The sequence below is a fragment of a genome, unplaced genomic scaffold (genome assembly GCF_019419815.1).
Source record: "Pyrus x bretschneideri cultivar Hongxiangsu unplaced genomic scaffold, Pyrus_bretschneideri_v1 Contig1, whole genome shotgun sequence".
NCBI classification, from domain to species: domain Eukaryota; kingdom Viridiplantae; phylum Streptophyta; class Magnoliopsida; order Rosales; family Rosaceae; genus Pyrus; species Pyrus x bretschneideri.
The window spans coordinates 7,796,389-7,819,693 of record NW_025999390.1 but is presented as its reverse complement, the minus strand read 5'-3'; the positions used below and the strand labels follow the sequence as shown (position 1 = coordinate 7,819,693).

Below are 23,305 nucleotides of genomic sequence, written 5' to 3'. Positions count from 1 at the left end.
GTTTTGGATTCCTCCCCACATGTGCTCCCATGGTAACCAGATGATGGACGACAAAGAAGATGAGGACAATATTAATGTGGTATTTTCATGCTCGGAATTCCAAATTTACCAAAAATTATACATCCTTAATATTTGAAAGTCGTCCCACGAAAATTTACAACAAATACATGAAAAAAACAAGGAATAATTACATGCACGCATCTTCGTCCTCAATTCAAGTAGCGCCTGCAATTCTTTGAATTGCAAAAACATGGAATCTTCTTACCTTCATCCTCATGGTTGAAGTGGTAGTCATATGTAATCTCTTCTCCGGGGAATATGTCCCGCTCCGCGAAAAATACCACCTGTGAATTGGGAAAACTCAGTAACCACTCCCAAAACATTCATACGTCATTTCTGCTTCCAAATGTGAACTCTCTACATTTCAAAATAGGGGAATCGCTTCGAAATTCTACGGCTACAGTTTCTTAAAACAATTTATGTGACCAGACACCAATTTTCATACACAACTTTTAGTTTGAACAAACAATACTTCGAAGAGAGGAGAAAAAAAAATTTAGTATCACGATAGATTCCAAATTACCTTCTTTTCATTCCTCACAGACATCACTTTGGCGACGCAATTTGGCTGGTCGGGTAAATCAACAGCAAAGTGAGAGAACTGAGTGAGAAGTACAAAATGGTAAAAAAATGAGTTGACTGAAGAACAGAGAATTACCGAGCAGGAATGGTTGACAAAACGAGCAATCCCTCCCTTGCATGTGGCATCAATAATATGCTCTTTATCTATCTTGAAGAAGTAGCAAGCGCTCTTGTACTGAAGCTTTTTACCAGATTGGTATTCATTTTCCCTTTTGTCGGCAACACGCAGCCCCACTATCTCTCCAATATACTCAACAACCTACAAAGCACAAGGATACTACATCATATCTGGTATTATAGGAAAATACATTCCCCAATTTTAAAATATGAGAATGCCAAACCATTTCACTGCGGGAAATGAACCGAGACGTGTAAAGGCCAAGGGCATGTATGCCAGACTTGTACACTACTAGATGCTTCCAAAACTTTGCTTGCTTGTAGCGTGCATATTCTTTCTGCAAGTGAAAGTAAACATTGTAAGGTTAAGTAGTCTTATACATGGTAAATTTTACCACAGTTTCCAATTCCAATCACAAAACCCTGTATCTCATTCTATTGCAAATATTAGCACTAATCATGGTTATCAGTGATAATTAGATATATGATAATTCACAAGGGAGCAAAAGTGAGCCACGACTTTCTATTTCTGATGCAACATGAACTGACATCCTGAAGTGAAACGCCACATTTGCACAATCATCCTGAAGTGAGCCACAACTTTCTATTTCTAACATAGTTCGCATTTTCACAATGTGTTAGCCATAAAATTGCATCTCACTTATTAAAAACTGAATAACCAAAATGAATCATGAGGTAAAGCAGCCTCATCCCTCATGAACATACCCGACAATCATGCTCTATATCCGAGGCTGGCAGCTTTGGAAGCCCCTGAGTGGATGACTTCTGACCATTAATATGAACCCAAGCATTTAACTGCTCCTGAGGAACAAGGCATCCACCATTGCCCTTTGACTGACCATAATGATTATGCCTGAACCCATCACGTTTACGGCCCTTGTAACCCTACTCATAAACAAAAGAATGAAAAATCGAAGAACAATGAAATTAGAGAAGGATAATATAGAGCCTCATTCTGAAGGTAACTGAGTGGCACCCTCGCAAATACAATACCACAAAGTCAGGTCAAATACCTCAGTTCTAGCGCAAGTTAATTCCTGTTTTTCAATGCAACCAGTTTCAGGGACATGGCCTGATTCGCACATTGGGTATGTAGCATGTAGCACACATTTTCCATAAAAACCAATATTTTCATTGTCAACACCCTCAGCTTCACTTTGCAACAGACCCTGAAGGGGCCACACAGAAAAAAAAAACCAATGACAAGAAACACAATCAGTTTTAATGTGACAAGGAGTTTTTATAGTATGGAAAATATATACAAACCCCAATGAGAAGGCAACAAATTCCAAGAAAACACCACAAAACAAACAATATCAAGCACATTATTATACATCAGGTACATTTTTAAGAAAGAGTTGAGACCTTCTGATGAGCACACCAAGGGTGAAACTGAGCAGAACAATTTGCAATCCTGCACTGTATACATGAACCGCCTGCTCGCATACATATACAACAAACCTGAAAAAAAGTAGTTTAACGAAAGTACGAATTAATGTCCAACCAAAGGCGGAGGGGGGGGTAGGGTTTGTTGGGTTTGACCAAAAACATATTTACTTATGGTAGTTAATAGGGATGTGCTCGTATCTTATTATTTCCGAGAAAATCATGTTATTGTTCTCCCTCCCCATCCAACCAAAGAAAGGATATTTTAAATATTTTATTGACAGTCAATTGCATTTAACAGATGGACATGGTGCAAAAAGCATGTGTCATCTTATAACATTTAAAACATGCCCAGTCCTAATGTTCTCTCTAATTTTAGGCGTACCGAAGAACACACTAATTTGCTAAACTCCAGTTCCATTTGTTATATATCCAAAACCAAGTCTTTCAAAGAAAAGAATCTTGACAATCTCTATCAATATTTATACATCTATTTTTCCCTCAATTATTGATTTTAATGCTTACCACATCTGCTCTAGGATGTGCACCAGAGACATCAAAAGCACTCATGGTGTCAACATTTGGGCACCGTGTTCCAGGAGTCCAAAGCCCACAAACCATATGAACCCATTGCTTAGTTGCCGAATCAAGTAATCCCGCTGTAATGCTATTATGTACGACATCAACTTGGTAGGACATACCCATAAAACAGACAGCTGAGGTCAAGCAATGCCACCCACTCGAATCCTTTTGCAAAGTTTTAACTGATGAAAACTTATTCTTGGGCATGCTTTCTGTTTCAGTGTTCCAAGCTTTCAAAAGGGTTTTCACAACTGAGTGACTTCGCAGCGCTTGAGTCATGGCACCACCACCATAACCACACAGAACACAAACCTAGATGAAGAAACAAACACATTGCAATCCACAAGTTAAAAAAAAATATTTCAAGCGAAAGAAAATGAGTAAGAAACAAAACATGTATGAAGTTTTTTCTAAAAGAAAATTATACTAAAATAACACCCTTCCTCTTACAATATTTTTTGAACTGGTCCGGCATGGCCTGCAATACCAATGGCCTTTAGGTTGTTTTGAGACACCATAACAAGCCTGGTGCACCTGTTCATTATGAAACTTCTCCGTATCACCAAGTTATTACAAAAGAACTAGGATTATATTCAAGTTCAAGTTGAGCATGCTCTGGATTGCCACATACCTTGATTGAACATTGACTACACTCCAGTAAATAATTGATTTCATCGTTGTTTGAGCTACCACAAACACAGCAGAATGCATCTGAATCCAAATCAGAATGGCACCATTGCTCTAGAGTGGAACTGCAAGAAAATTTAGGAAAACCAATCATCAGTATTTATAAGAGAGTTTTAACAAAACACTCCCGGTACTGTTCACTTTAAACAAAAAACCACATTTATACCTTTCCCTGGTACTATTCATTATACCTTTAAAAGGGCTTTTCATTAAAAGGGAAGTTTTTTATGGACTTTTCGTTAGTTTTTCTTATTTAATGCATGTTCTTATTTTCCATTTGTATAACATGCCAAGAATGGGAAACATTGTTTACAAGAAATATCAGGAAGACTTTTAAAGCAAAATAATTAAGGGATCAATTCTCTTGCTCACATTTTAGCACTAAGTTTGCAGAGTCCAAGCTTATTTTCACCACTCTTTTGGAGTTGTCCTTCTCTCTCTGCTGGCAGACAATTTGAAATCTTTGAAGCAGAAGCACTTTCAAAGCTGGGATCCTTCCCTGATGAACAAATATCATTTAGGGTAAAGTATATAGTTTCAACAGTAGATTAAACAACAAAAGAAATGCAATACATTTGTATGTTTACCTTTCTCGGTTAATTCAGAAATGCTACGCTTGCGAATTTCCTTAGACTTCAGCTTCAATTGAGCATGGGCAATAACGCCTAGCTTACCATGATCTTTCTCACGTTGATTATCTCCCAATTTCTCCAATGAGGACAACTCTTTACGACATTTCTTTTCTCCAATGGAGCACCCTTTCTTCGTTTTTTCCATGGAAGTACCATTTAGTTTACCACAAACAACAGCCCCACCAGGGATTGTTTTCTGAAGTGATTTAGGATTACAATTTTTTGGGACCTTGCATCTTCTAGAAGAATTAAGAACCTTGCTGAGGGGAACAATTTTTGCTGGTTTTGGCGTGTCTCCAGGCAAACTTCCATTAGCTAGTTCACCATATTTTCCGCATACTATCGGTCTTGCCTTCCTATAACAAGTATTCACCAGCTGAATAGAACATGAATTCAAACACCCTACAGATGTTTGCTTTCTTTTTCTAGCACCTTCTTCACCTGATTCTTGTATTTTGACATGCCTCGAACCATTAGAATTGAAATCCCTCTTACATTTCTTTCCCCCAGAAACTTCGGCAGTTTCACAGTTGGCACCACCACTTGGTTCTGTCTGGTAAAGATCAGTTTCCTCTCTGTCATTGTCATCATAGAATTTGCGCAAATCTCTTTTACGTGAAAGCTTCTTTTCTGAAGACGATATAGGCAGTCTGGGTTTGGAACTGGACTGAGTTGCACAGGCCCCAAAGGTATGAGTTTTGGATTGCCCCAATGGAATGAGCATCTTCGCACTTTTTGACGGATGAGAGGGAACCTGAACAGGGTCATTACATTTGGGGGTTTCTTCTCGTACAGGATAAGGACCTGAAGTGGGACATGTCTTGGAACCCATTTCTCTCTTTTTCTTCCCAGTTTCCAAGTCTCTCTCAGAGTTCTGGGGATATTTGTCAAGCCCAGCTGGGATTTTCTGTTGACCTTTTCTCCATGTTAAAGAGTTTAGGAGCTTAAGCTCATCCAGAAGGCTAGATGATTGATGATTTAAATTCTTAAAAGACCCAAGTTTTCTCAAGCTGGTTGAGGCAAAGAACTCCGCACTTTTTACGCTTTCAAGTGCATCATCTGATGACCCGCATTTATCAATGCCTGACCCTTCGTCAAAAACAAGATTACTTACACATCCATTATCCCCAGCATCAACTGTTGAAGAATCTATCTTGTTAACCTCAATTGATGCCTGGGTAACAGCCGGCGCAGAACATCCAGAAGAAATATTAGAAATTTCATGCTCTTTCGAAGATTCCACCATCTGCAAAGTACCATTGGAGTGTTTAACACTAGTATCTGCAAGCTGCTCACTATCTTGTCTTCTCGCATCAAACAAATTAGATAAACGGTCCACACGCATCACATCAGAAACTCCTTTGACCTTACTCGGAACATCTTTCCACTGTGAAGCATTACAGATGTTCTTGGGTAATTTCCCATTCAACTTTCTCCTATGATCTAAGGAAACAGTTTTATCCTTTGGAACAATATGGTTGTTAGCACATTTATGAGTAAATGTCGTGGGGGATTCACCATGGACTGTTCCAATTTGTTCGTTAAAGGCAGGAAAACCTCCAACTCTTTCAAAATTCATTCCTAAACAGTTTATGTTGGCTGCACAACTGCAGCTGCCATGAAAACAACCATAGGGAACTTTGTGGTAGCATCTTTCATGCCCTCTAGGCTCATTGGTGTTCTTCCCACTTCTGCTATGCACAAACAATAAAGGAAGAGAGCTGTTAGAGGGAGCAGATATCACACTGAAATTTTTCAGGGAAAATATTGTACATCAAAGATTCCATACAGTAAATTCAAAGCATATGAGTAAACCAAAATGCTTAAGAGAGCATAACTGATTAGTAAAATGAAAGACACCTGGGAGTGTCGATGAGCTTATAACAGCTAATATGCCACATATAAATACAAATTCACTTGCAGTTATAAATATAAATTCATCAACAGATGAACATGTGCCCAGACATACAAACATACATCACAATCCAAGAGTTTAAAGGCAAATGCCCCATACAAAATATATAAAAAAAGCAGATAAAAATTGTGTATGTATGTTTGTGCATAAGGAAATTGGCATGAATGTCTAAACACTAAGATAAGATCTCAAACCATTCAAACAAAATTCACAAAACTGATCTCAGATGAAACACTGATCCAGATATTCAGGGTAAAATATTGAGATAAGGCAGGATGGAGCACTTCTGACACTAAATACCTTCAAATTTTAATACCAACTTCCAATAAAATGTGATACAGTACAAAATTAAAAACTCCAACTGAGAACCATTCTAGATATTAAACTAACCTCGATGAGTGTTGCTCATTAAACAGAGGAACAAAGGAAATTTGATGATTCATATCAACTTCTTTAGAATGTAATGCAGTTCCTTGTTTCAATGTTGACAAATGACAGCAGGTGTTAACACCTGAATGAAAACAAAGCCAATGTAAGATTTACACTACAAGAGTGAAAAAATCAATTCCTGCGTAACCAAACTTATACATAGGCATTAAAAAAACAGTGTTCTTACCAGTCATGGAAGCAAAACCTTCATCAGTTCTAATTCTACAGCTGGCACCTGGTTGGTGTGATTTAATGGTGACATCATGGTTACTGGTATGACTAAGTTGTTGGACTTGCTTCTCGGACGCTGAAGTGTCAACAAGAGAATTCTGCATATAAGAAGAGCAACCAAATCTTCCTTCCCCTCGGTTCATGGGAAGGGAAGGCCATGCCTGGTGTTGCTTCGATAACTCCAGTATTTGCCTTATTGCAAGCAGTCGTGAATTATCATCGGGCAAGTGAGTGGTTAGTCCAGTTAACTGTTCTCTAGATAAAGCAGGTGGATGATGACTCTGATCTGATACAGATGTTGAAGCACTAACAGGAATGCATTTTGAGACTCCATCTGATGAAAAAATTATGCCAGATCCTACCGATGAAGTCAAGGGTGGGAGATCAACATGACCAACTTGCCCACTATTACTAAAAGAACAAATCTTCACAGGAAAATTAGAATATCTTCTAGAATCAGGTCCATTGGGTGCTACACCAGACAACTGGTGTGAGTAGCAGCTGTCTTTATGTACTGTTACGAAACGAGGATCACTGCTTCCACTCAATCCATTGAAAGAGCTTGAGATTTCAATTTCCTTCTGAATTCTACACCCTGAATCCTTTGAAAGGTGAGAATCATTTGCGACAAAACTTGCCCCTTTAGCCTTGTCAATTAGTCTATAGGAACCCAACTGAGACATGTTCAATTGCCTTTGTAAATTATTACCTCCATTCCGGGGGCCACTAGTGAGCTCAGACTTGGCAGAATGAGTTTCATAATGTTGTGTACTTCGCATAGCATGCTCACCTCCATTATATATATAATTACTGGCTTTTGGTCGTGAATTTTCATCAGGTGGAGCATTGAGATTGGTAAGAAATGAAATTACAGAATCCTGGACCAGGTTGCAATTGGTTTTCTCTACTCTTGCAGCATCCATCGCATTACTGATTACAAATGCATTATTTCCACGGTTTAACTGCTTTCCATCTCTTTTTGTGCTGGGATTATATGGAACAGCAGAAAACTGAAGAGATTGGCCAAATTTCACCCCTTCACTGCAGTTGGCTGCTGCAAAAAGAATAAATATCCACAAATTAAATGCTATATGGTTGATTAGCCATGATGGGAAAATGAGAACATATTAACATAGAAAAGTTTACACCATAGGTACTATGCTTTATGGGAAGAAAAAGAAGAAGAGCTTTGACGCACTGTTAGGAATCATCTGTTCAGGAAAGAGAGACTTCAGTGGATTTGCATGTGTGTCCAATAGCTGTGGACGTACAGCTGATAGATTTGAATTTCCTGAAGTTTGAGTTTGACCCAACTGGTATGGTTGACCAAGCCTCAGCTCAATATTTGAAATTGCAGCATCCCTGAAGGCACCATCCTTCCCATTTACAGTTCTGCAAACGTTTGATTCTGTACCAATGATTCTTTGGTTCTGTAAAGAATGGTGTGTAATGGATGAATTTCCATTCTTCATGGTGGGGTAGGTAATGGATGAATTTCCCTTCTTCATGGACTCAACGTAAGCAGATGCGGACTGACAGCTATCTTGCAGTCCACAACCAACTAAATTTGAGATTGACTTAGTGCACTCCAATATCAGGTTATCAGCCATACCATGTAAATTGTTCTGTGAAGTGCCAGTCAAACCCTTGAGAGAAATGTTGTTGCTATCCTGACTATTCCTTTGTTGTTTATTTTGTACAGAACCAACAGCAGAATTCTGGTTTGTAAGGAGGCTCTTTAAGAGCGCAGCACCATCTAAAGACTGCTGAGAACTTGCTGAACCTCCAGATGAGCGAACCATATGAGACAAGTTATTGGATATGTTGGGCATAGTCAGACTAGATTTCGCCAAAGAGGCAGTTGCTGATAATCCTTCAGGCCAGTCCCATTCACTCCGATCTCCCGGAACCCTAATCTAAAGCATCATAAAAATATCACGATCCAGTGTTGTCGTTCTTCAAAAACATGCAAATAAGAAATCCAATTCTCAATTCAAAAGACAATAATAAATTAGTCAAAAGGGGGAGAAAACATGGTAATTGACGACGCGGAAGTAAGAGTCTAAACTCAATAACTATGGTTCTTTTCAAATAAAACAAGAAATAAGGATTCAGGTTCCTAGAGTAAACACTTGAGGTTTTATCTGCACGAGTAACTCTTTGCAACACACAAGCACACTCCTAAACGTTGTGACACTGACACACATACACACAGGGGAGACAAACATGCCCATGCATCTACAGATATGAACATATGCATGCATGCACTTGCACTAAGACATGCGCACAAAGGCAACGTCACAAAGCAATAGAGCATAAAGCAAAAGGGAAGTATTTGACTTGAAGATCTTACCCCAGAATTCAGGAAGTAGAGCTTGCACCACTGGGCAATGGTCTCTCCACTGTCCATACGAACGACGTCCCCCGGGTTGACATCATATAACCCTGAATGCTGCAAAATAAGTTACAGTGATTTTTAAGCAAAATTACAAGTCAATTTCTTTGCAAATATATATCAGAATTAGCAAATCTGTAGTATCATTGAATCACTAACCTACCTCGCAAAATTTCAGGACAGACATGTGGAGACAATGGCATGAACAAACAATTCCAACAAGTCCTGTATTGCTGAGAAGTAGATAACCACCTTTTCAAATAATAAAAATATCAACTTGAAGTTCAGAAAGTAAATTATCATCCAAATATCAAAGTCAATAATAAGACCAATGTCCTTAAGGCACTCACTAGTGGTTGAACAAAAAACACGAGGGCAACCATTCATAAAACCCAATGCTTGGTTAGATATAGAGGTGCTTGCATCCATTGACTTTGTTCTTGAAGATTGAATATTTGCTCCACAAGCCTTCGCTGCCTTCCTAGTATCTGCAGTGCTAACACCATGCCATTCCCCGCTCAAGGAAAAAGAGCCCCTTACCTTCTCACTACCAGAGACCATGTCACATGTGACTACCTTGGCCAGGTCCGAACTCTGCAGATCATACAAAACAGATTTGCTTCCAAAACTGGAGCTTGGGACTGACTTTGATGAAACCTTAAAAGAGCCTGCTCCGCCTTGCAGGTGTTGCCCACTCATATTTTCTGGGAGTAGCCCACTGGATGTGACTGGAATGGCACTTCCGGTACCATTCACAATGAAATTATTACTATCTGGCAGACGCTTACAAGAGGTACCCATAGGCTTTGGATTTGATAATCCTTGAAAATCACACTGGAATACTGATTGTGACCCAGATAAGAGGGCTAGAAATGAATTTCCCAACGTAGCATGTTCTGATCTTTGGGAATCTGAATACGGAATGCTTGAAAGTACAGGATCTTGTAATCTACCAAGCATTGTGGGTCTTAAATCTTGTGAGCCATGTGGATAAGAATAATACCCTGGATTGCTCTCCATCTATATTGCAAATAAAAATCCATGTTCGTAAAGTGAGAAAAAACATACCAAGATCACAAAATTAGAAAATTTAAACGCATAGAGGGATAAGCGTTTTCAGAATGGTGCAAAGTACAATTAATAAATATTCAAAGAATACATATGTTTCACATACATTAAGAAACAGGGCTATAAGAAAGATACAAAATATTTGACCTTGAACACAGTATCTCAATCGCACGCCCGCTTGTCGCGACAAACACCAGTTCATAGAGAATGTTGTTCCCCTAGGTTACTGTCACGGTCAACAATCACATTGTATATGTACATTCTTTCTCCTAGCAAACATGCACACATATGCATTTTTGTATTTAAGGGAATAATAACAGCGAAAATCATAATCAAAGTAGACGGGCAACGAATCTACTAGAAGCACAATGTATCCTAGTTAACAAATACCGAAGTTTGTCACACACTCATTGAAAAGTAGAAATGCTTTGGAAATAAATAAACGAAGTACAAAAAAATTCGTAATCGGGAAAAAAAAAAAAAAAAAAAAGCTCACTAAAAGACTTAAACTTAATCATTCCAACGCCTACAAGGCTACAACCGTTCTCCAAGACCCCATGGTCCAAGGAAACTGTGGTCGCCCACCGTTCGATCTTCTTCCAACGCTGAAGGAGAAAGTACCACAATTTTCTTGGACCATCGGGGTTTGGAGAACGGGACTCCCTACATTATATACACATGCAACACTTTTTTTTCTTTCTAAACTGGCTGAAATGTGCTTCCTCTGACAATTTTTCTACACAGCTATCTCAATGTACAACACACTTAAGCACAAGCAATCAATTAACATCAACTACAAAATATACTAAACAAACAATTAAAAGAGCAAAAAAAAAAAAAAATTTGAAAAAATCACCAAAAGGACACAGTACCTGATTCCGAAGCTCCTGAGAGGACGAGGAAACCATTGACGGGAATGTCGAACTATATTTAGGCTTCCACGAGCTCTCCATCTTCCGGAGCTCTCAGAAACCCTAACCGCCGTCAAACACCACCATCAAATGCCGGCGATTATCTCCCGGAAACGAAAATCGGCCCAACGGCTACTAAGACATGGTCGCGGCGGTCAAAAAAATCGGAAAATCAAAAGCAGCAGAGAAACCCTAGGTTTCAGCAGAGAGTCGAGAGAGAAGGAGAGTAGAGTGTAAGCAGTGGAGCTTTCACAGAAGCAAAAGCTTGAGATAGAGAGAGCATCTCTCAGTGGTTCGAGGCAGGGCTAAACAGCGCACTGATGCTCACGCGCTGACGCGTGTGGCGGGATAAACGAATGTCAGCCGTTAGATTGTTTGTTGGTAATTGGTGGGAAAGCAGGGGCGATGTGGACCGTCGATTGTGAAAACAGCTTGGATTCGGTGGTTTGCATTGGTTGGGAAAAAGAAGACCGGTCTTGTTATGGTCGGGCACTGTAGCGTCACAAGTACCACTCGAAACGAGAGGGAAATGTTGCGCACGCATTTTCTTTTTCTTTTTCTATCTTCTCAATCGGTTGAATAAACGAATTGACAATTGAACCACCCAAATGAAAAATGAAAGTGCGTAAAAAACCACTATAATTGTGCGGAATTGACTTTTTGAGGAAGTTCGAATCACATGATTTATATTATTAAGTGATCGTTAAATTTGAAAAAAAAATTTAAAAACCAAATGATTATTAAGTTTCTTAACGTATGAATACATAAGTTCACAACATAATTGGTTGATAATATCATAAAGCAATGCGCCCAGGTAGTGTAATCAATCATACATTATGTGTTAGGTGGGAGGAAGTTGGGACCACCAAAAGATTGTGTTTGTGTTTGGACAAGGGGGAGCAATGCAACAAATATAATAAGTAGATTTCATAAATCTCCATCTCCAAATTTGGGGTGGAATCCAACTCCAGAAATTGGATAAGGATATTGTTATACCTTTTCATAGGATGTCTTAGATTTTAGGACTCGCCATGATGCCTACAAAGGTTTAGACTGAAAGTGGTATTTTGTAGCCAAGCTAGCCCTAGGCCCCTAGCCATGTTTCTACTGCTAAAAGCAGGAAATCGCAACTTTTGGAAGGCTAACATTTTTCTTCATTCCCAATAAGAAGGAAAGTCCACATACTATTTAAAGTGTCATTATTTTATTGTACAAATGTTATAATTAAAATCATTTATTTTTATTCTTATCATTTAGATATAGTATCTAAAAAAAAATATTTGATATGAAAACTGTTTGGTCATCCATATTAACTTTAGCATGTTAGAGAAAATAGTCGAAGCAGAGCAGGCATATATTTTGCACCCGAATAATTAAGCAAATACCAAAAAGATTCCACACATGTATCATGGACCAACTGGTTATGCAAATAATATCACTGTCAACAAATAAAATAGCAATTAACTAATAAAAGAACAGCAAATAAACACGAAACTATTTATATCATCTCAACTGATCACATGTACCATCTTGGCTAGATGGTAGTACTTTTGATGGAACACAACTCAGAGTTCAGTTGCTATCGAGAGTCGAGTTGGTGGAAGGACAATTGGACAAAGTGCCCATCCAAGCTGGTGGCTTCATGCCAGTTTGTTCATGAACTGTATTGAACAATGGTGGCAATGCCTTGTAAACACCAGCAATCTCCTTCATAGCGCCGTTGGCACCACTGTCACCGCCTTCCCCACCGTTATTAGTCCAAATGCTAATCTTCGGCTGAAGACCACGCACGGCTTCAGCATTGATCTTAGCAATTTCTTGAAACATGCCACTGTTGATCATCATATAGTCCCTCATGGCTGCATAGTTGCCTCCAAGCGCATCCCAAAGGGAGCGTAGATATGCGCCTTGGGCTTGTCCGAGCGCCATGAGTCCCTCAGCCTCTTTTTGCTTTGCATAACATTCTGCATCAGCAGCTTGTTGACGAGCATAGAGCTCCGCCTCTGTCGCCTTCTTCTTCGCATAAAAGTCTCCATCGGCAGCTTGTTGACGAGCAAAGAGATGTGCCTCTGCAGTTGCCTTTTGTGCCTCAGCCTCTTTCTCTCTTTGGTAAAGAATTGCATCCGCAGCTTTTTGTTCTCTGTAGAACTCCGAATTTGCCGATTGCACCTTTGTTTCGCATATGAATAATGGTGCTAAATCAAGCTCTGATCTTATATGCATGCATGTAATAGTAATAGAAGAAAAGTGAAGCGATGTATATATGCTCTATAGTTAGTACATAAAAAGTGCACGAACTTAATTTCTCGTGTGTGCAAATAATACTCCATGTGTCCACATGTATAAGTTATGCAATGCACTTTAACCCTAGTCGGCATGTTTGGGGTCCCTGCTATCAAATTCTTCTGCAAACAAGTCATAAGATTGAAACTTGAAAGTGCTTCTTGAAGTACCTTCCCAAAGCATGAAAAGTGCACTTCTAGTTATCTGACATAACTCCTTAGTAACTTCAATATTTATGTGAAAACGCTTTTAGTCATTTCAAAAACATTTTTAAACATGTCGGTGTTGTAATTAATACAAGGAGACCAATACATGCACTTCAAAATCAGCTCATACTAATACATGCATTTTAGATAAAAAGTGCAAGAACCTATGCCACAAATGGTGCAAATAAAACTCGAAAAGTAAGACATATATAACACACACACACATACATAAATCCTGCAATTTAGACACCCTGGTTTTGTGCATTTGTGCTTACTAAAACTCTCTACACTGTCAAAGGTGCAATGAGAGAATAAACCTTAAAGCAAAGTAATAAGTTAATTAAAAAGCTACCTTATATGTTAAAGTTTCACCGAATTTCAGAGCTCAGATTGCTATTAAAAAAACAAGCATATTGGAATAATACTACAATAAATCAACGATGTAGCTAGGTAATAAGTAATACATTTGGATGACTAAATAATGATTTTTGGTAAGGATATCTTCAAATGAAGATTAAGAAATTCAATGGTTCGACTATATGAAATTTCTATTTGTACGTAGGAGAATGGGATCATCAAAAAATAAAATAAACAAGTATTATCCTTAGTAAATTATGATCAAATAACACTAGTTAACATAACTTTTTCATCCCAATCCGAAAATATGACACCAATTAATTTGCATCTATATATATTCAATTTATTTGTTTAGAAGGAAAAAGAAACAAGCAGAAGACGCACCTTGGTTTCATACTTAACACTGGCCTCAGTCAATAACTCAGCCTTAAGCTTCTCCGTCCTAGTCAAGGCATTCATCCTCTCCACCTCCTTTTGCAACTCCGCCTCTCTCAACGCCACCGCCTTCGAAGCCTCCACCTCCGCCACATGCGCCTCCTTTGCCCACCCAGCCTTCTTCTTTGCCAGCTCAGCATTGGCCTTCGCCACCTCAGCCTCCCTAATATTCTCAAACACCTTCACCTCCGTCCTCGTCTTAATCTCCTCCATTTTCCCCTCTCCCTCCCTCTGCGTCCTAAAAATCTTCGTCTCTGCATCAATCTTGGCCGCGTTCTGCAGCGTCAACCCCTCCCTCTCTTTTGACCCTATCTCGCCTTTCTTCTTCGCCTCCGCCACATCAACCCTAGCCTTATTCGCCGCCTCCATCTGTATCTTCTGCCCCAAGTAGCTAAAATACTCATGCCCACGGACGTCCACCAACTGTTTGACATTTGCATTGTAAATCAAAAGCCCGAATTGATTCAATTCCAACTGAACCTTGTCAAACACCTCTTTCTTAAATTCTTTGGTCCCCTTGAACACGTCCTCCATCGTCATCGAGGCGGCCAGAACGCGGGTCTCGCCCTCGATGATGCCCTGGACGAGGTCTTTGACGTGGCTGGAAAGCTGATCGTGGCGGCAGAGGAGCTTAGCGTACTTGTGGAGGCTGGGCACGTCGTCGACGCGGGGACCGATAGTGAAGACGGCGGGGAGGATGAAGGGGAGCTTTTCGGAGCTCATGGCTTGGACTTCGAAGGTGTAGTTGACGGGGGACATATCGAAGACGCTGCAGGATTGGCCGGGCAGAATCCATGCCTTCTTTGCAAGCTTGACGTCATCGATTCCGACTCCGGTTATCACTAAATACTCTGAAGCGTTCGCAACTCTGTACCACAACATGGTTACGCACGTACGTTCCTTGTTCTTTGTTCTTTGTTCTTTGTTTGTGGGCAGCAGTGCTTAGGGCTAGGATTTGAGATCTTGGCCGAAAATTTTAACTGTAATTGTACTAGCTAGGGTTTTTTTTATAGGTAATGCTAGGGACGTCGAAACCTAATTAATAATTCAATCACCTTTAAACACTATCCCTTAAATAAAGAGTTAGGGTTTGGATGGACTTGTGACTCCTCCGAATATATAGTTTCTCATTGTAATTAGACCTCAAATATAGGAAGGAGACCAGTGAAATATAACAAACCAAGGATTTCACTATTTAATTAGTAGTTGGAATCGGATAAACTGCTAATTGACCTATTAATTTGCAGTATGAGTAACACTAGGAGAGATTTTTCAATGTGATGGTCACACGAGATGATACACACGTGTCTCTATATAAATGGTGGGATATGTGTTAAAAGGTTGATAACTTAAAAATTAAAATTTTTCACCACTTACATAAAAACATGGTGCACCATCCATGTTCCCGTCAAAACTAAAAATTTCTCGTAACAGTAGAGTAGAGGATAATAGCTGCTCCGTATTATGTGGTCAACTATAATATCCCTTAGCATTTTCATTTGAACTATTCAAAACCCGTTCTTTTTCCTTTTTTTTTTAATAAATAAAATTACTTGATCTTTTCATAAAATTACAAATGTTATTAGAATATTATCTGTCCTATAATTTAAGGGTGTACTGTAATCTCCTAATTAATGCTAGTTTAGTGCACTCAGTTTTATATAACAGCATGGTTGTGTGTTTCACGTAAATGAGTGATCTTGTTTGATAGAATTGTTGGAGTATATTGATCTGCCATGGATCAGCGGTGGCTGAGATATATTCTTTGTCCACTCGCGTGTGGATGACTGACTCAAGCATTGTTTCGAGAAATTATTGCTTACAAGAATTTAAGATTGGAAAGGTTGGAGAGGGAGGGTGGCATGGCCCTAGAGAAGTTACCGTGGTAGAGATCCAAGCGTGCTTAAGGCTACCATTCCCTATATATAATATATACATCCGCGCGAGACTCAGAAACACCAACAAATACTTCTTATCAGTCACTAAAACAAAATTCTCACTGATCACTAAATACAAGAAAATCTGCAATATCATTAGCTCTAAATTAATGCATGATAGTCCATGATCCGACAGTGATGTAGTACTTTCGATTGAACACAATTCAGAGTTCAGTTGCTATCGAGAGTCGAGTTGGTAGTAGGAGAATTGGACAAAGTGCCCATCCAAGCCGGTGGCTTCATGCCAGTTTGTTCATGAACTGTATTGAACAGTGGTGGCAACGCCTTGTAAACACCAGCAATCTCCTTCATAGCCCCATTGGCACCACTCTCCCCGCAGCCATTAGTCCAAACGCTAATCTTTGGCTTTAGACCACGCACCGCTTCAGCATTGATCTTAGCAACTTCTTGAAGCATGCCACTCTTGATCATCATAAAGTCCCTGATAGCTGCATAGTTGCCTCCGACTGGGTCCAGAAGAGAGAGCAGATATGTGCCTTGGGCGTGTCCGAGGGCCATGAGTCCCTCAGCCTCTTTTTTTCTTGCATAACATTTTGCATCAGCAGCTTGTTGACTAGCATAGAGCTCTGCCTCCGTCGCTTTTTTCCTGGCATAAAAGTCTCCATCAGCAGCTTGTTGACGGGCATAGAGTTGTGCCTCTGCAGTTGCTTTTTGTGCCTCAGCCTCTTTCTCTCGTTGGTAAAGAACTGCATCCGTAGCTTTTTGTTCTTTGTAGAACTCCGAATTTGCCGATTGCACCTTTGTTTCATATATGAATATGGTGTTAAATCAAGCTTTGATCTTATGCTTTATGCTAATAAATTGTTAAACTAAGCTTTTGTGCATACATGTAATTGTAATACGAGAAAAGTAAAGCCTTATCAGGCATTAGTACATAAAAGTGCATGAAACTAACTTATTTCTCAAGTGCAAATAATATAACATGATACCCTCTGCTCATAGAAATCACAACAAAACTTTTATTAAAATTTCAAATGCATACTTTCAAAAAATACTTAAAAGCGCTTTTTGAATACATAAGCATAAAAAAGTCACAAAACACGGTCAAAATTGTTTTTAGTTAGTGTAATGTTAAAGAAACAAAATTTGTAAACTAAATCATTTCAAAACATTCTCCCACCGAATTATAATTAATATGGGGAAGCAATTCTAAACTTGCTGCATCAGTACATAAAAGTGAAAAGAAGCTGCTACAAATCAATTAATCCTCCAAAAGTCAACATATATAAGTTCTTCAAGTTTTATGCTCACTCTCTAGATTATCATATCTCAATGGAATGGAATAAAATCTACGCAAAATTAAACTAGAAGCAACTAATAAAGCTACCACTTACCAGTATCAGAAAAGAAAAGAAAAACTAATCGAGCTACCTTAAGGTACAAACAGGCATTCATCTGTTACTCCATATTTGTGTTGGATCCCAATCATGCATAAGCTTTGAAGTTAGGTTAAACAGTTACAGCTTCCTTAGAAAAAGTAAAAGCCCTTATTACTGTTTCACCTATTTTCAAAGCTCATGATTACGATGCAACACAAAACATATGAAAATGATAAATCAATGCACTGATGCTACAGTATTGAACCAAATTTAACAATCGTCGATCTATCATTGTATTGTTCTCCATGCGCATTTACACATAAATTATCAACTATTTATAGCATAATATTGTGATTTTGGTCACATATTTTTTCATAGCTGCGTAAATATGATTATTGTTCTCCTAGCTAGTCAACGATGTTCAAAGATTAATGGTCACTTTTGATTCACCTTTAGATTTAATATTAAAGGTTGAGAGTAAACATTAAAAACACTTCATTTAATCTCAGGATTAATTTTAAATTTAAAGATGAATGACTAGAAAACATTTCTGTAGGATTACCAACTTAATTTGCATATGTGCATTCAATTTTACATTGTTTAGTAAGAAAACAGAAGACCACAGGACGTACCTTGGTTTCATACTCAACATTGGCCTCAGTCAATAACTCAGCCGTAAGCTTCTCCTTCCTAGTCAAGGCATTCATCCTCTCTACCTCCTTTTGCAACTCCGCCTCCCTTAAGGCCACCGCCTTCGAAGCCTCCACCTCCGCCACGTGCGCCTCCTTGGTCCACCCGGCCTTCTTCTTCATCAGATCAGCATCGGCCTCCGCCACCTCAGCCTCCCTCACATTCTCAAACACCTTCACCTGCGTCCTTGTCCTAATCCCCTCCATCTTCTCCTCTCCCTCCCTCTTCGTCCTAAAAATCTTCGTCTTCGCATTAATCTTGGCCGCGTTCTGCAGCGTCAGCCCCTGCCTCTCTTTCGACCCAATCTCCCCGTTCTTCTTCGCCTCCGCCACGTCAACCCTAGCCTTATTCGCCGCCTCCGTTTGTATCTTCTGCCCCAAGTAACTAAAATACTCTTGCCCCGGAGCGTCCACCAACTGTTTGACATTTGCATTGTATATCCACAGCCCGAATTGATTCAATTCCAACTGTACCTTGTCAAACACCTGTTCCTTAAACTCTTTTGTCATCTTAAACACGTCCTCCATTGTCATTGAGGCAGCGAGAACCCGCGTCTCACCCTCGATGATGCCCAGGACAAGGTCTCTCACATTGTTGGAGAGCTGATCGTGGCGGCAGAGGAGCTTGGCGTACTTGTGGAGGCTGGGCATGTCGTCGGTGCGGGGTCCGATGGTGAAGACGGCGGGGAGGGTGAAGGGGAGCATTTCCGAGCTCATGGCTTGGACTTGGAAGGTGTAGTTGACGGGGGTCATGTCGAAGACGGTGCAGGTTTGGCCGGGCATAATCCATGCCTTCTTTGCAAGCTTGATGTCGTCGATTCCGACGCCGGTGATCACTAGATACTCTGAAGCGTTCGCAACTTTGTACCACATGGTCGCGTACGTACGTTGTTCTTTTGTTTGAAGGCAGCAGAGATGAGGGTTATGATTTGAGAACTAAGACGAAAGAAGCAGTAATAGGACTAGCTAGGGTTTTTATTAGGATTTGGGTGTTCAACAAAAACAGCGATAAGGGTCATGATTTGAGATCTTGGGCGTAAGTTGTGTAACCGACCTATTAATTTGCAGTTGGTACTTCCAGTGATGAGTAACACAATTTCGATCGAAGTAGCGATAATAGCTCCTCCGAATCAGAATCGTCATTTGAATTCTTAATACATATTCTTTTACATTTCATTTTTAATTTAATATAGGCCACGTAATTATGATATGAAAAAATGCAGTAAGTGTACATAATATATTCATTCCACAAAAAACTATATACAAATTTGAAATCCCACATATATTTCTCACAATTATTAAACACGTGAGACACAGAAGAATCTGAGATTGGTAAAAGTACTCTTAACTCAATTGAGAGTTTAGTTGCTAGAATGGGAATTGTCCAAAGTGCCCATCCAAGCCGGAGGCGACATGCCGGTTTGTTCATGAACCGTCTTGAACAACGGTGGCAACATCTTGTAAACTCCGGAAATCTCCTTCATAGCCCCATTTGCACCACCATCACCACCCTCTCCCCCGCCATTAGTCCAAATGCTGATTTTCGGCTGAAGCCCGTGCACGGCCTCGGCGTTGATCTTAGCAATTTCTTGAAACATGCCACTATTGATCATCATAAAGTCTCTCATGGCTGCATAGTTGCCTCCAACTGCATCCAAAAGGTGACGTAGATATGCACCTTGAGCTTGTCCAAGGGCCATGAGTCCCTCAGCCTCTTTTTTCTTTGCATAAAATTCTCCATCGGCAGCTTGTTGACGTGCATAGAATTCTGCCTCTGCCAATGCCTTTTTGGCATCTGCCTCCTTCTCCCTTTGGTAAAGAATTGCCTCTGAGGCTTTTTGTTTGTTGTATAACTCCCAATTCGCCTCTTGTACCTTTAATTTGTTTATAAACACTGTTGTTAGATAAAGCTTTGACACAATAAACTTTACTAATCTATATATGGATTTGGAATTAATGGATATAAGCAAAGCGAAGGAATATGTCTTATCAACAAAAAAAAAAAAAGAACAAAAAGAAGAAGAAAAAAAAAAAAGACTTTTGAAACTCCAATATGCATGTATTTAGTTTGTTAATTAGATAATGTAGGTTGAGATAGTGGAGGAGTAAAAAATATGCATGTATTTTGTTTGTTAATTAACTGACATAATGTGAGACAGTGGCAGACTCAAGATTTCATGTTAGAGTGCGTCTAATAAATTCTAAACCAAAACATCATATAGATGAGTTATATGTTCCAAAACCAAGTATCACCAACTCATGTTGAGAAGCTTCAAGAACATACCAAAGAAAATTGAGATTAAGAGATAAACCAGACATCAATAGTAATCAATAGTATAAGATACAGAGGATTAGATAGATATCTCATCCAGATTAATTACTACTCAGTTAACTTAAGCGAGATTTAAGAGTAGAAAGATAAGAAATGATGAACTAACTAGAATTAATAAAAAAATAAAAGAAAGTTTAGAGGAATTTAATGGAAAAAAAGGAATTGTTTATAATTATGAGGATTCGTCATTTTGTATTTTGTAAATTTTTCGTTATAAAAGAATGCATGATGACTATTTTAGAGTTTAAATAGTAGATCGTCACATAAAATTAGACACCTTTGTTTCATACTCAACGCTGGCCTTACTCAAAAACTCAGCCTTGAGCTTCTCCGTCATAGTCAAGGCATTCATCCTCTCAACCTCCGTTTGCAACTCCGCATCCCTCAATGCTACTGCCTTTGCAGCCTCCACCTGCGCCACCTGCGCCTCTTTCGCCCACCCGGCCTTCTTCTTCGCCAGCTCAGCATTTGCCTCGGCCACCTCAGCCTCCCTTACATTCTCATACACCTTCACCTCCGCCTTCACCTTAATCTCCGCCATCCTCCCCTCCCCTTCTCTCTTCGTCCCATATATCTTAGTCTCCGCGTCAATCTTAGCCGCGTTCTGCAATGTCTCCCCCTCCCTCAGCTTCGACCCTATCTCCCCCTTCTTCTTTGCCTCCGCCACATCAACCCTTGCTTGATTCGCCGCCTCCATCTGTGTCTTCTGCCCCAAGTAACTAAAATACTCATGCCCTGGGACATCCACCAGCTGTTTGACATTTGCATTATATATCAAAAGCCCAAACTGGTTAAGTTCCAACTGAACCTTCCCAAACACCTCTTGCTTAAACTCTTTGGTCCCCTTAAACACCTCCTCCATGGTCATCGAGGCTGCGAGAACACGCGTCTCGCCTTCTATGATTCCCTGGACAAGCTCTTTGACGTGGCTGGAGAGCTTGTCGTGGCGGGAGATGAGCTTGGCGTACTTGTGGAGGCTTTCCATGTCGTCAATGCGTGGGCCGATGGTGAAGACGGCGGGGAGCATGAAGGGAAGCTTTTCTGAGCTCATGGCTTGGACTTCGAAGGTATAGTTAACCGGGGACATGTCGAAGATTATGAAGGACTGGCCGGGGAGGATCCATGCCTTCTTTGCTAGCTTTATATCGTCGATTCCGACCCCCGTGATCACCAGATACTCTGAAGGGCTTGCAACTCTATACATTTTAGTTCTTGTTTACTTAAGCAATGGCAAGAGATATGGTATGAGTGAAGGGAAAGGATCAGAGGTATTTATACATAGAGAAATGCACAAGAGAAATAATTTATGTAAGCTGATATCAATTTTCTCAACGGTTACTTCGAAGCTGGTATCGACTTGGAATTTTGGGTAAACCTTGCTTTGATAATGTCAATGGAGAAAAATGGGTTGTCACTTCAGAGGAAATTGCATGCTACTTGCTTCTTCTTTCCTTCATTCTTAGCTTTTAAATGTTTTTTTTTTTTTCAATACAAGACGTCAACGGATCGATTTCGGATCGGATTGTATCACCCATTCATTTTAACGGATTTAACATAACATAATTTGTTAAGATATCAAATATGTCACAAAAAACGACGCAAACACGGAAAACACGACATGATTGCCATGACTTACAAGACAACGTGATTCAATTGACAAATTTGGCAAATTCTTTAGTTTATCTAGTTTTTGGTTGTGTGTCCGTTACAATTTTGTTCTTGTTGAGGTCGTTCTCGTTACCATATTGGCAAATGCAGCTGGCAAGGCAACCATTAGAAGAGGTGCCGTACGGTACGGACAAACTAGGGTCCCTCAATTCATTTAAGCAAAAAATTTGTAGTTATTTAAGCGACTTTTCTGCGCTAAATTTTTGTCAAATTTGAAACTTTTCATGGTTGTCATAGGGGCATTGATCGTTTTAATGTCTTGTGTATATATGCTTTGTTTTGTTTTTTGTTATTTTGATGTACGAATTTTGCAAAGGCTCGCCCCGAAGACTTCCCTTGTAGGGTTGCGTCTTAGACAATTGGATTTTGCCCTTACGGTACGGCCTCGGAAAACTGGCATATATACCATATCATTCCAAGAGGTTGCATATGGCCACTTTTTTGGGATCATCCTCTTCCCTCCTCTCCTCTTAACACTCATTTGTGTCCCATTGTCTATATATAAAAATCAATATAAATTATTAATGTAACTTAATTACAACCGTTCAAGTAAAAAGAGAGAAAAGAGAGATGGTGAGATTGGAACTTTTTCGTGTGCGGACAATTCGTCCACCTGGTCCAAAGACTAAATCTTTAAACTATATGATATGAAAGTTGATGATCTTCAATAAACATGTTTATTTCTTATTGATGACACTGACACATCATTTAATTTATAAATTTAATCAACAAATTTGATCTATGCAGCGTTCCTCTGTATTTATATAGAACAATTGGATTTGGAGAACAAAAGACACAAGGCATAACACCTTGGGAAAGGAGTTGGATGTGCAGCATTCCCTACCAACACCAACTATTGGAATCGTTACGCCGACAAATTTGTAAACAAAATTCATAACTGAAAAATCAAGGCATATTGAAGAAAATGAGACGAGAAACTCATCCAACTTGAAGGTCGATGCATGCAAAACAAAAAAGATTAAAGTTTCATTCGTGTCTAACTCCTTAAAACTCCCTCAAAACAAAAAATCATTCATGTCTA

At 39.5% G+C, this 23,305-nt stretch overlaps 3 protein-coding genes across 11 annotated transcripts; all 3 read right to left on the bottom strand.

The window, feature by feature from the left end:
• Positions 1-60: 60 nt before the first annotated feature.
• Positions 61-11,319, bottom strand: LOC103946743. Of its 6 annotated transcripts, XM_048583125.1 has the most exons (20): positions 10,978-11,318; positions 10,253-10,374; positions 9,388-10,057; positions 9,201-9,289; positions 8,996-9,094; positions 7,841-8,558; positions 6,599-7,696; positions 6,373-6,493; positions 4,023-5,758; positions 3,808-3,934; positions 3,380-3,500; positions 3,199-3,282; positions 2,692-3,060; positions 2,146-2,241; positions 1,794-1,949; positions 1,486-1,665; positions 984-1,097; positions 719-901; positions 584-628; positions 61-344 (listed from the first exon to the last, which is right to left on the bottom strand). In XM_048583125.1, exons 3-20 carry the CDS (start codon positions 10,055-10,057, stop codon positions 210-212), a joined length of 6,141 nt encoding a protein of 2,046 aa, XP_048439082.1. In that variant the 5' UTR covers positions 10,253-10,374; positions 10,978-11,318; the 3' UTR covers positions 61-209. The 6 variants fall into 6 exon arrangements, with proteins under 6 accessions (XP_048439082.1, XP_048439078.1, XP_048439070.1 ...); XM_048583121.1 differs by lacking the exon at positions 10,253-10,374 and having other exon boundaries at positions 6,599-7,693; positions 10,978-11,319; XM_048583113.1 differs by lacking the exon at positions 10,253-10,374.
• Positions 11,320-12,533: 1,214 nt separating this feature from the next.
• On the bottom strand, positions 12,534-19,284 carry LOC103946820 (flotillin-like protein 4). Of its 4 annotated transcripts, XM_048591938.1 has the most exons (4): positions 18,207-19,284; positions 16,449-16,993; positions 14,247-15,210; positions 12,534-13,185 (listed from the first exon to the last, which is right to left on the bottom strand). In XM_048591938.1, exons 1-4 carry the CDS (start codon positions 19,134-19,136, stop codon positions 12,589-12,591), a joined length of 3,036 nt encoding a protein of 1,011 aa, XP_048447895.1. In that variant the 5' UTR covers positions 19,137-19,284; the 3' UTR covers positions 12,534-12,588. The 4 variants fall into 4 exon arrangements, with proteins under 4 accessions (XP_048447895.1, XP_048447843.1, XP_009355889.2 ...); XM_048591886.1 differs by lacking the exons at positions 16,449-16,993; positions 18,207-19,284 and having other exon boundaries at positions 12,534-12,980; positions 13,068-13,185; positions 14,247-15,180; XM_009357614.3 differs by lacking the exons at positions 16,449-16,993; positions 18,207-19,284 and having other exon boundaries at positions 12,534-12,994; positions 13,094-13,185; positions 14,247-15,180.
• Positions 19,285-19,520: 236 nt separating this feature from the next.
• On the bottom strand, positions 19,521-22,265 carry LOC103946742 (flotillin-like protein 4). Its single transcript, XM_009357523.3, has 2 exons — positions 20,873-22,265; positions 19,521-20,137 (listed from the first exon to the last, which is right to left on the bottom strand). Exons 1-2 carry the CDS (start codon positions 21,797-21,799, stop codon positions 19,625-19,627), a joined length of 1,440 nt encoding a protein of 479 aa, XP_009355798.2. The 5' UTR covers positions 21,800-22,265; the 3' UTR covers positions 19,521-19,624.
• Between the last annotated feature and the right edge of the window lie 1,040 nt (positions 22,266-23,305).